The sequence below is a fragment of the Monodon monoceros genome, unplaced genomic scaffold (assembly GCF_005190385.1).
Source record: "Monodon monoceros isolate NGI ecotype Baffin Bay Population unplaced genomic scaffold, NGI_Narwhal_1 Super_Scaffold_6, whole genome shotgun sequence".
In the NCBI taxonomy this organism is placed as follows: Eukaryota; Metazoa; Chordata; class Mammalia; order Artiodactyla; family Monodontidae; genus Monodon; species Monodon monoceros.
In genome coordinates, this window is record NW_021703783.1 from 5,355,294 (window position 1) to 5,368,024 (window position 12,731).

At 46.5% G+C, this 12,731-nt stretch overlaps 1 protein-coding gene across 1 annotated transcript in view; it reads right to left on the reverse strand.

The window, feature by feature from the left end:
• The window catches only part of ANO2 (anoctamin 2), a 313,668-nt gene that overhangs the window by 159,892 nt on the left and 141,045 nt on the right, over window positions 1–12,731 (reverse strand). The window contains exon 12 of the mRNA XM_029205263.1: window positions 6,884–7,044. Coding sequence (XP_029061096.1) covers window positions 6,884–7,044 — 161 coding nt within the window. The remainder of the gene's footprint in view (window positions 1–6,883; window positions 7,045–12,731) is intronic.

Genomic DNA, 12,731 nt, shown 5'->3' on the forward strand with positions numbered 1-12,731 from the left:
TTGCCTAGGGGCCTGGCTATACTTAATTTCCTGCATCCACGAGCTTGCTTCTTACTTTCTTATAATCTCTTATTATTTAAGCAAGCTTGAACGAATTCCCTATCAAAAAAACCCCAAAAAACAAAAAAACCAGACCTGAGGTACCCGCAATATACAAAACAATGTTCCAGACATCGTGAGGAAGACTAGGTAAATCTGACGTGGATTTTGCTCTCAAGTTGTTTAGTCTGTGAGAAGGGATTTTACGTAACTACAGTACAAGGTATAATGTGATCAGGGCCTTAAGAATGACACAGATAAAAGGCTGTGGGCATGCAGGAGAGAGGGTGCCAGCTGCCGGAGCATCTGAGCTGAGTCTGGAAGAGCAATGGCACTTGGGCAGTGCAGAGGGGCAGGGAGAGGGGGGAATCCCAACACACCCCCCCAAACTTACACTGGGTCCCTATTGTCTAGATTCTTCCCTCTGGATACAGGGACCTTGGGTATCTGGCCCAGCCCATCTGTCCACATCTATTCGCACCGCTTGTCAGCACACACCTCACACCTGCATTGCTGACGAGGGCATCGCCTTGCTGTCCTCTTCATCCCCAGCTTTTGCAAACTGTCCCCTCTCCCACGCTACCCTCCAGTGCTGTCCTCCTCCGTTCCTGACCAGCTCATCCTTTCCTGACCGAGTCCCCTAAGATCGGCCTCCCAGGCGCCCGTTCCTCTGCACTCCTAACACCCTTAGATCTGGTGCCCTGGAAAAGGAGGGGGGGTGACAGTCCCTGAGGCCACCCCTACCTTTCTACACCACCCCTGGTAAAGGCCTGGGCGCCCTCCACTACCTGCCGCACCGGACTGTCGGCTGCCATTCGGGTCTGCAGCGTAGCAACAGGACCGCAAACGCTTCTTCGGCTCATACCTGCCTCTGTTCACCTGGGAACAGCACGGGGCTGAGCAAAACAGACACCCACCTGCTGGCTGAACGTATGGTTACTTAAAGCTACATTTGTTTCAGTTGGTGCTATGATAGCTACTAGCTACACCGTGATACACGGATCTGTATCTTTTCTCCCTGGGATTTGAGGCCTTGTCGGGTGGGTACCCCACCTCCCGACCCTGGCCTTGGCCTGGGGATGGTCTCCAAACAAGGGGTGCGCCCCTCCTTTTCCTGCGCTGTTCTCAGTGACTGAGGAGGGCTCTGCACACAGACCGAGGTCTCTGTGAAGGAGAGAAGTCAGACTGGGAACAGAGGACAGGGCAACAGAGTCCCTGAGGGGGAGTCATGGGGACACAGAGAACCATCGCGACGACGGAGAGCAGCTCACAGCTCCTGGTGGGAATCACGGCCAGGCACCACTCGGAGTGCTCTGCATACACGTCCCACTGACGGTCACGAGAACACTAGGGTGCAGGTATCACTTCACCCGCTTGAGAGACGAAGACAGTGATGCTCCAAGGTCGAGGACCACCCCTGTCCCAGGTTACTCAGCACCTCGGCTAAGAGGACTGACTTCAGAGACACAGGGCTAGTCACGCTGGCTGGCACAGGGCGGGACTGGGACCCACGGTTAGGACTGTCTGACCCTGAAGTCACTGTCCTTAACGTCGTCCCTTTACTTCTCCCTTCCCTACTTTTCAATAGGGCTTCACCCTCATTCCAAAGTTCCCTGGAGTTTGAAGCCAGAACCCCCGAGGAGCTGGGCCAGACTGCTCTGCTGGTCCCGGGTCCTGCTGACCCATCTCAGGGACCCCTGTTTCCGCCCCACCAGCAGCCCCATCGCTCTCTCTCCGTGGAGAATCACTTCTTCTCCCAGCTTTCTTCCTAGCAGGCTTGGGCCCTGGCCCAGGCCCACCCAGCACAGTACCACTGATCATAATAATCATGTAATGAGAGGCATTACCATTATTTTCTTTTTAACATCTTTATTGGAGTATAATTGCTTTACAATGGTGTGTTAGTTTCTGCTGTATAACAAAGTGAATCAGTTTTACATACACATATGTTCCCGAATCTCTTCCCTCTTGCGTCTCCCTCCCCCCACCCTCCCTATCCCACCCCTCCAGGCGGTCACAAAGCACAGAGCTGATCTCCCTGTGCTATGCGGCTGCTTCTCACTAGCTATCTACCTTACGTTTCGCAGTGTATATATGTCCATGCCACTCTCTCGCTTTGTCACAGCTTACCCTTCCCCCTCCTCATATCCTCAAGTCCATTGTCTAGTAGGTCTGTGTCTTTATTCCCGTCTTACCCCTAGGTTCTTCATGACCTTCTTTTTTTATAGTATCCATATATATGTGTTAGCATATGGTATTTGTTTTTCTCTTTCTGACTTACTTCACTCTGTATGACAGACTCTAGGTCCATCCACCTCACTACAAATAACTCAATTTTGTTTCTTTTTATGGCTGAGTAATATTCCATTGTATATATATATGTGCCACATCTTCTCTATCCATTCATCTGTCGATGGACACTTAGGTTGCTTCCATGTCCTGGCTATTGTAAATAGAGCTGCAGTGAACTTTGTAGTACATGACTCTTTTTGAATTATGGTTTTCTCAGGGTATATGCCCAGTAGTGGGATTGCTGGGTCATATGGTAGTTCTATTTTACTTTTCTAAGGAACCTCCATACTGTTCTCCATAGTGGCTGTATCAATTTACATTCCCACCAACAGTGCAAGAGGGTTCCCTTTTCTCCACACCCTCTCCAGCATTTATTGTTTGTAGATTTTTTGATGATGGCCATTCTGACTGGTGTGAGGTGATATCTCATTGTAGTTTTGATTTGCATTTCTCTAATGATTAGTGATGTTGAGCATTCTTTCATGTGTTTGTTGGCAATCTGTATATCTTCTTTGGAGAAATGTCTATTTAAATCTTCTGCCCATTTTTGGATTGGGTTGTTTGTTTTTTTGATATTGAGCTGCATGAGCTGCTTGTAAATTCTGGAGATTAATCCTTTGCCAGTTGCTTCATTTGCAAATATTTTCTCGCATTCTGAGGGTTGTCTTTTGGTCTTGTTTATGGTTTCCTTTGCTGTGCAAAAGCTTTGAAGTTTCATTAGGTCCCATTTGTTTATTTTTGTTTTTATTTCCATTTCTCTAGGAGGCGGGTCAAAAAGGATCTTGCTATGATTTATGTCATAGAGTGTTCTGCCTATGTTTTCCTCTAAGAGTTTGATCGTTTCTGGCCTTACATTTAGGTCTTTAATCCATTTTGAGTTTATTTTTGTGTATGGTGTTAGGGAGTGTTCTAATTTCATACTTTTACATGTAGCTGTCCAGTTTTCCCAGCACCACTTATAGAAGAGGCTGTCTTTTCTCCACTGTATATATTCTTGCCCCCTTTATCAAAGATAAGGTGACCATATGTGCGTGGGTTTATCTCTGGGCTTTCTATCCTGTTCCACTGATCTATATTTTTGTTTTTGTACCAGTACCATACTGTCTTGATTACTGTAGCTTTGTAGTATAGTCTGAAGTCACGGAGCCTGATTCCTCCAGCTCCATTCTTCGTTCTCAAGATTGCTTTGGCTATTCGGGGTCGTTTGTGTTTCCATACAAATTGTGAAATTTTTTGTTCTAGTTCTGTGAAAAATGCCAGTGGTAGTTTGATAGGGATTGCATTGAACCTGTAGATTGATTTGGGTAGTAGAGTCATTTTCACAATGTTGATTCTTCCAATCCAAGAACATGGTATATCTCTCCATCTATTTGTATCATCTTTAATTTCTTTCATCAGTGTCTTATAATTTTCTGTATACAGGTCTTTTGTCTCCTTAGGTAGGTTTATTCCTAGATATTTTATTCTTTTTGTTGCAATGGTAAATGGGAGTGTTTTCTTAATTTCACTTTCAGATTTTTCATCATTAGTGTATAGGAATGCCAGAGATTTCTGTGCATTAATTTTGTATCCTGCTACTTTACCAAATTCATTGATTAGCTCTAGTAGTTTTCTGGTAGCATCTTTAGGATTCTCTGTGTATAGTATCATGTCATCTGCAAACAGTGACAGCTTTACTTCTTCTTTTCCGATTTGGATTCCTTTTATTTCTTTTTCTTCTCTGATTGCTGTGGCTAAAACTTCCAAAACTATGTTGAATAATAGTGGTGAGAGTGCGCAACCTTGTCTTGTTCCTGATCTAAGTGGAAATGGTTTCAGTTTTTCACCATTGAAGGTGATGTTGGCTGTTGGTTTGTCATACATGGCCTTTATTATGTTGAGGAAAGTTCCCTCTATGCCTACTTTCTGCAGGGTTTTTATCATAAATGGGTGTTGAATTTTGCCAAAAGCTTTCTCTGCATCTATTGCGATGATCATATGGTTTTTTCCTTCAATTTGTTAATATGGTGTATCACACTGACCGATTTGCGTATATTGAGGAATCCTTGCATTCCTGGGATAAACCCCACTTGATCGCGGTATATGATCATTTTTAATGTGCTGTTGGATTCTGTTTGCTAGTATTTTGTTGAGGATTTTTGCGTCTATGTTCATCAGTTATATTGGCTTGTAGTTTTCTCTTTTTGTGACATCTTTGTCTGGTTTTGGTATCAGGGTGATGGTGGCCTCGTAGAATGCGTTTGGGAGTGTTCCTCCCTCTGCTATATTTTGGAAGAGTTTGAGAAGGATAGGTGTCAGCTCTTCTCTAAATGTTTGATAGAATTCGCCTGTGAAGCCATCTGGTCCTGGGCTTTTGTTTGTTGGAAGATTTTTAATCACAGTTTCAATTTCAGTGCTTGTGATTGGTCTGTTCATATTAAAAATAATAGTAAACATTTAACAAGAAACATTTACTCTTATTTTTAATTGTAATTTGTAGGCAGCCACGCCTAGGGGATCTTGGCTGCTGTAACCAAATACACAATCGCATAAAACACACAGCAAGGCTGTTAAAATAACAAAACCAAACCCTAAGCCACAAAGCGCTGACACAATCCCACCGCATTTGCTTTCCCTCCACTGCTGCTATGTGAGAGGAAGAGAGGGGAGCTGGGGGTGGTGAAACGGTCGTGAACCTCAGAAGGGGTGGCAGGTATCTATTCATCCATCGCGAGAGCAAGGAAGGTACAGCTGGAAACCAAGTTTCCCCACAACAAGGAAGCACACATCCCAGGAGAGGTCTTGAGGGATTGTGGACCAGAGTCAGGAAGCTTCAGCTGCTCAGTCACAGTAATATTTGCCAGACAGATTCATGGGAAAGAGGGGCGCAGCATATCAAAGCATGGGTGCGTATTTTGCGCTCCGATCGGTTCAAATGGATTTGGGGTGATTACAAGACACCGCCTTTTGAGAAGCAGGCACAGAGCCGCCTGGCACCGCGTGGGTCACAAGCTGCAACTTCAGGTTGTTCTCCTGACCCTTCCTGTGAACAGTTCCAGAGCTACACGGCCACAAGTGCCCTTTCCTCCGACCCCCTGCCCCTATTCTGTGGGCTGACACTGCCCACATTCCTGGGCAGTGGTCATTCTCCCTGGGAGAACAGAGTCTCTGCTAAACACCTTCCTCGGTGGCCTGGTCACGTGGGAATCTTTCCAGCTCGGTTCTGTCTCCACCCACGTAGAGGTGCCCGCAGGAGACAGAGGCCACTGGGACCAGTTCTGGCAGCGGTGCTAGAACAGACCTCGCCTCTCTCCTGGTCACACTCCCGGGATGTGTGACTCACGGCCCCATCCTGGTGTGTCCTCCAGGCCCCCTGGAATCACGGATAAACCTAGCAGCTTCTGCAGCAGGACAGTGGCCCTGCCGGTCTGTAATCCAATGGGAAAGATGAGGGCCTGCACTGGATGGCAGGACAGTGGCCCTGCCGGTCTGTAATCCAATGGGAAAGATGAGGGCCTGCACTGGATGGATGAGTGAAAGGCAGGCTGCTACTCCCAACAGGCTGAAACATATCCCCTTGGTCCCTTCCTTAATACCCGTGGGTGTGTCTTCTTAGAAATGTTCAGTGACCACGGGGTGGTTATCCCAGTTTGTAAGAATAGAAGTGTGTGTGTGTGTGTACACGTGTGCATGCGTGTGCTTCTAGTCAGATAGCTGTGGCCCAGAGAAAGTTTATTACCCCAAGACTCTGGGGGGAAGGGAGGAGGAGGAAAATGAAGGGACTATTTGTTCCTTCCTTCAGAGATCCCTTGGGTGAGAATACTGAAAACATCCCTCTGGCATTAGGTAAAATCTCTGCAGTCTACACTCGCCTTGTCCCGGGAACTGCACTGAGCGTGGAGGCAAGAGACCAGGTCTGGGCCCACCTTTACCCCCAGCTAACTCTGTGACTGTGGCAGTCACCCCACCATTCTGAGTGTGACACCAAATGACATCTAGGACCTGCCATGTCTTAGGAGATGTACCTGGAGGTGCCTATGAGTGTGTGAGGGGTTTTCAAAGCATGCATGGATGGGTTCAATCTCCAAATAAATCCTACATGAGATTAATACCAGATTCACATTACTCTATCTCTTTAAAAAATATATTTATAAAGCCACGGAGGATATTCTTAGTTCTATTCACATGTATGAGTAAAGTAGAGAAATCTATTGTCCCTAAAATGCTTTTTAAGGTATAAGGACCAGGGCTTCCCTGGTGGCGCAGTGGTTGAGAGTCCGCCTGCCGATGCAGGGGACACGGGTTCGTGCCCCGGTCCGGGAGGATCCCACGTGCCGCGGAGCGGCTGGGCCCGTGAGCCATGGCCGCTAGGCCTGCGCGTCCGGAGCCTGTGCTCCGCAACGGGAGAGGCCACAACAGTGAGGGGCCCGCGTACCGCCAAAAGAAAAAAAAGAAAACCAAAAAAACCCCAAATACTAAGGAAGTAAACCGAAGGATATGGGCTTTAGAGCTTGGTCACTGTACCCATTTAAAGGTACCCCCCATAGAAGCAAGCCTCATGGTGACAACTTACCCCACAGAGCCATGAAGATGGAGAAGAAGACAGTGGCAGGGTTGTCAAACAGGTGGCTGGCCTGCGCCGTTCCACAGGCTGAGCTGAGGTTCCAGTAGTCACAGGACTTGTCACACAGGGGACACATGGTGAAGGCATTCTGTTGGTCACACATCTCTTTGCTGCAGAAGACAGAGGCTGCTGGGTCAGGGGGGCTCCAGCAGGACCCTTCCCAAGCCCATCACCCCCAAAACCGCTCCCACTTCCGAATCCCTGGTTGAGCTTATCAACTCCAACAGCGAGGTGTGTTAGAGAGTTGGAATTGGGTTCTTCCCTTCGGAAGTGTTATTCTTATATCTTGTCTTAAAAAATGAATGGGCTACCTTTGGAGATATGGAGCCCCCTGTCACTAAAAGTGGCCCAACAGAAAGTTAATGACCATCTATCAGAGATGCTGTTCATTGGACAATGCCACATAAAGTCCATTCAAAATGTGCTGAGTCTACGGGGCTGGTGGGGCGCATCAACAATTGTGAATAAATCACCCATCGGAGGCTAGATTCCATTGCTCTCATTCAAGCATGGGCTGTCTCATCAGTGAGTAAGGCTGGTCACACAGAGGAACAAACACGAGTGTGCAGCTGAACAAACACAATTCCTTCCTCTGGAAGGAGAAGCCATGTGAAAAAGAATGGAGTCAGGTGGCTGGAAGCCCATTTCTAAGTGCATCAGCCATGTGACCGTTTGTAGAAAGGGAATTAGTAACCTCAACTTAATAAGAATTATCACAGACCTAGAGAACAAATGTATGGATACCAAGGGGGAAAGGGGGGGGGGTGGGATGAGTTGGGAGATTAGGATTGACGTATATACACTATTGACATTATGTATAAAACAGATAACTAATGAGAACCTGCTGTATAGCACAGGGAACTCTACTCAATGCTCTGTGATGACCTAAATGGAAAGGAAATCCAAGGAAGAGGGGGTATATGTGTAAGTATAGCTGATTCACTTTGCTGTATAGCAGGAACTAACACAACATTGTAAAGCAACTATACTCCAATAAAAATTCTAAAAAATAAAAAAGAAATTTTTTTAAGAAAAAGAAAAGAATTATCGTAACCATGAAATGGGATGAGGGAGGCCAGAAGAATAAGGTAAATTCTTCCAAAGTCTAGATTCCAAGATACTTGGAGAACAAACTAGTCAAATAACCATCACCTATATTCTCGCCTATTTTCAGTGTATTTCTGTTACAGGACTCATGAATGTATTTGAAATTCCATTCATTCGTTAGGCGATTAGCTGGACCCAATTAATTTAGGCTCATCAGAGTGCTTGCAAATAAGAACCGAAGTATTCTCGGCCCTAACTGGCTTCCCCAGTAACCCTCCACACTACATTCTGGTAGGAAAATGAATGAACTCATCACTCTGGTGTGTCATATTCCCCCCGGGGGATGGGTACATGGCTAAGCTCGTGGTTTTGGGAAAAAGGGTGGAGAACTGGCAATTTCATGAAAATGAAGCACTGGCTGTTCTCACAGAGCAGCTGGAGCCACGGTGATGGGGCCGCAGGGGACCCCAGGCTGAAACCACAGCTGGGTTTCCTCCGGAAACAGGCAGCAGAGGGAGCTACCGAGCACGGTACAGTCGGAGGCCGCTGCCGGCGGAGGGAGCTGGTACCTGGATGCTGAAGCCCGGGATTAGATGAAACCCAGAAGCCGGCAGGATGCCTGCGTCCAGCTCCCCATCGCTAAGCAGTCGAAAGGTTTCACCGAGGGCTGTCACTGTCTGTCAAGTCCCAGCTTTCAGGCTTGTTTTTAACGAGCCACGGCAGGGAAGGCCTTCTGTGTGAGAGAATGGAAACTCTACGTCTCCGGGGATAAATCCCAGTTCCTCCACTGACTTTCCATTGGCAAGTGTCAAGAGCGGCGACTCGCTCACATAGACAACATTAAATAGTAATTTCTTAATAATAAGTTCAGCCGTGCTAGCTTCACCTGGGCATGCGCTTGTTGGTAACCGGAGAGTAAGGTTCATTTTAAGTCTTCTGGGTCAGACACATGTTGGCTGCCTGGTGGAGGAGTTGCTGCTTTTGGAGAGGAGAGCACCTCTTAGAAAACAGACTCACGTGGAAAACAGTGGGTCTGCACAAAGTCTAGTAAAGAGCTGTGCTTCTAAGCCACTTCTGAGAAGACATGAGTCCTTCTCATATCTTTGCTGCGGAGGGTTTTTTTTTTTTTACACATATAAGGGCGTAGAATCCTAGAACACCTAATCTCAATCAAAACTAGTTAATGCTGGGCTTCCCTGGTGGTGCAGCGGTTGAGAGTCCGCCTGCCGATGCAGGGGACACGGGTTCGTGCCCCGGTCCGGGAAGATCCCACGTGCCGCGGAGCGGCTGGGCCCGCGAGCCATGGCCGCTGAGCCTGCGCGTCCGGAGCCTGTGCTCCGCAACGGGAGAGGCCACAGCAGTGAGAGGCCCGCGTACCAGAAAAAAGCAAAAAAAAAAAAAACTAGTCAATGCTAAAAGGTCAGGAGTAAAAAAGTATTAGCCACCAACTTGGCACACTTTGAAACTTACGGGCTGTGTACATTACTGGTTTTAAAATTAGAACACAGTCAACTGCCAATCATTTGTACAAAATGGCAGCCATGGTACATGGACACTCATCACATCTTTTAAGTTTGAAGTCAGAATGCTCTACGTGTATTGGGTTGGGGTTTTTTGTTTCATCTTTTGGGTTTTTTGATGCAAGCAATTTGAACAGAATTCTGGAGAAATTCTGCCTTAGGGTGACATTAAAAGGACTCTGTAGTCTCTGAAAGAGGCTGCCTCTAGACAAGCTGAAAGATGGGGGAACCTCCCCTAGAACTGAAGTCAGGTCTGGGTCATTCACTGGCTGCATTCACCACAGGTTCCTAGTTCGAAGTAACAGTGGCTGTAAATGCAATGGTGTATTTCTTCAATCTATCGTTTTCTCTACGAAGCAGAAGAAGGTTGATGAATGGGCTGACCATCAGGTGAACCAAGACCCCAGAGTGGGTGGTGTCCTCAATGAGTGACCCACTGCTCACAGGTCAGGCGACACAGAGCTGTACTAGCCCCAAAGGGAGGCAATTATTCAGGAAGTTCAGACAGAACATCTGCTATTAAGGTCTCAGGTCTAAACTAACCAATTTTTGAAAATATGGTTTAGATTAATTAGCTTTAAAAAAATGCTCCAGTCTTTCCTAGGCGTGTAAGCAAATGGAGAACAAATGCAACCAACCCCTTGCTAAGTCAAGGAAGGTTCTATAGATGTGTCGTGCACATATGGAATTATTATTTACAAGTGACGCTTGTGTCTCACGTATCAAAGTTCTTGGCGATAAAAGGTACCATTTAAAGTTCCACGTGATGTAAATTTTCTGGTTTTGATACTGTACTGTAGTTATATAAGACATAATCACTGGCGGTAACTGGATGAAGGGTGCCCTGGGCCCTCTGCACTATCTTTACCACTTCCTGTGAATCTATACTGTTTTCAAAATAAAGCTTTTTTTAAAGTGATACACAGATACTAAATTCCAGGCTTAATGCCAAAATCAGAAACCTTTATAATAATCCCAGGAAGAGTGCAAGTTTTTAATCACGCTTAGGAGTAGCTGGTAGACACAGACCCTAGAAGAGTACGAATTCGTTTGGATTCAGTATTGGGACGTAGAGGCTATTCCTCTGTTAATGAGGATTGGGAGTTTGTGAGTTTTTGCCGGGCGTAGAGCTCGGGCTTTTGATAGACATACAGTCGTGATTAAGGAGCAGTTCTCAAAAACATCTTTATAGTGTGCTTAACTTTTTCTATTTCCACCTTCTTGATTTGCCCCCCCCCCACTCTGAAAAACTGGCAACCAAACTTTCAAGTTTTGTAACAGCCAATTTCAAACTTTTTTGTTATAGAAAGTTAAAAAAACAGTTTAAAAAAAATTTACCACAGATTCCAGTATGCGAGTATATACGTACCCGCTCCCCACAAAAACACTTGTATCACTAAAATAACTGTCATGAAACAATTCTGATACTTCCTTCTCGTGATGACTACTAATATTATGTTTCATTCTACTCTGTCCTACCTTATTCTAGTTCATTTAAAAGGTAACGATTACATTGATTCTATAATCCATTAATGGGCTGCTATCCACAGTTCGTAAAACGTCACACACTCCAGGATGTCTGCAATGATAATGATCACGTTTTACACGCATCTAAACCCGCACGCACATGAGTGTCCATGCGTGTGCATAAATAAATGACTTTGCAGCTTGTGTAGACCATGGTCATTTCCAGCCGCAGTGGTCACCGTCACATGCATTCCCGTGTGGAGAACCAGGGCACAAGTTCTAAGTCCTGACGTAAACCAGCACACAGATGCCCTACCCGCTGCACTGAGTTGGCTCGAGGTGCATGGTATGGAGTCCTCAGCTTGGATCAACCTGAGGCCCAGCTCCCCAGGGATCACAACCGGGCAACTGAGCCAGGTTTTTTTCTGAGACTGAACCAGCTGGGGCCAGTTGGAGCAACTGGGCTGCAGAGGAGGGTAAGAGCCCTCAGGAAAACTGCACCGCTTACTGGAAAAAGCAAAGACCTTGGAGCAGGTGGAACTCAAATCCCAACCCTGACAATTATTAATTGCTGAAGTTGGACAAGCGACCTCAGGTAGCATCCATGTCTCCATCTCTCTGAGGTGAGAATACCTATTGACAACACTGATCTCTACGGGATCAAAGAAACAAAACACAGAAACCACCTAGCACCATGCCTGGTACAACTAAGACCAGGAATTTGGTAAGTACTCGTTCTTCCCTCGTGCTGCACGAGGCAGAGCCCGGAAGACATAGGTCCTGTGACAAAGCTCACAGAATGCCAGTCCCGAACCCTGAACGGATGACACCACAGTTTTTATACACAAACATATCCAAACCCTTGTCTCTCATACCAAGGTATTGAGCTTTATTCTAACTACTGACACGGCCATCTCCAGTGCCCCTAACCTGCAAGAGCTTTTCTAGAGAGTGACATAATGGAAGATCACCTGGTTCCTGCCACTGGTGGATACGCTTTCCTCAAAGAGGAAAATGGGCTCTTGCCCATTTCTTCAGGGTGGCCCCGACTTCCCCCATCCCTAACCCCAACTGTCGTGGACACCCACAGGCTGCCCAGTGTCCCCATTCCCCGGGCTACTGCCCCCAAGCCACAACTGGTTGACCCAGAGCCTCTACCTAAGCCAAAAGGAGTCAACAGGACTTCTTCACTTGGGACCAATCGAGTATAAAGCTCTCAGGTATGACACCCGTGAGCTACAAGCAGCAGTGTTTACATCCAATGGAGAAACTCTGCAGTGAAACAAATAAATACTAGAAATAATCAGAGACGGGCAGTAAACAGAAGGAGTCCCTATTTCCATAGTCCCTTGGGCTAGCCACGTGCCTGCCACTGGGTCCCCTGAGGGCCCCCCGAAACCCTGAGGATAAATTCCCTTTATCTGCGTACGTTAGTTCACATGCATTTCTATCACTTGCAACTGAAAGAGTATTAAAATACACAAATGAGGGAATTCCCTGGCAGTCCAGTGGTTAAGACTCCCCGCTTCCACTGCAGACGGCCCGGGTTCAGTCCCTGGTCGGGGAACTAAGATCCCGCATGGCTCGAGGCATGGCCAAAAAAAAAAAAAAAAAAAAGTAAAATGCATAAAGAATGCTTCCGTTTGCAAAGCCAGTTCTGGAGATGGCAAGAGATTTAAATTCTAAATATTGGTTAAGTGTCTCAAACTCTATTTCCACATATATTGATTGATTCAACAATAATTTATGAATACTTTGCCGTG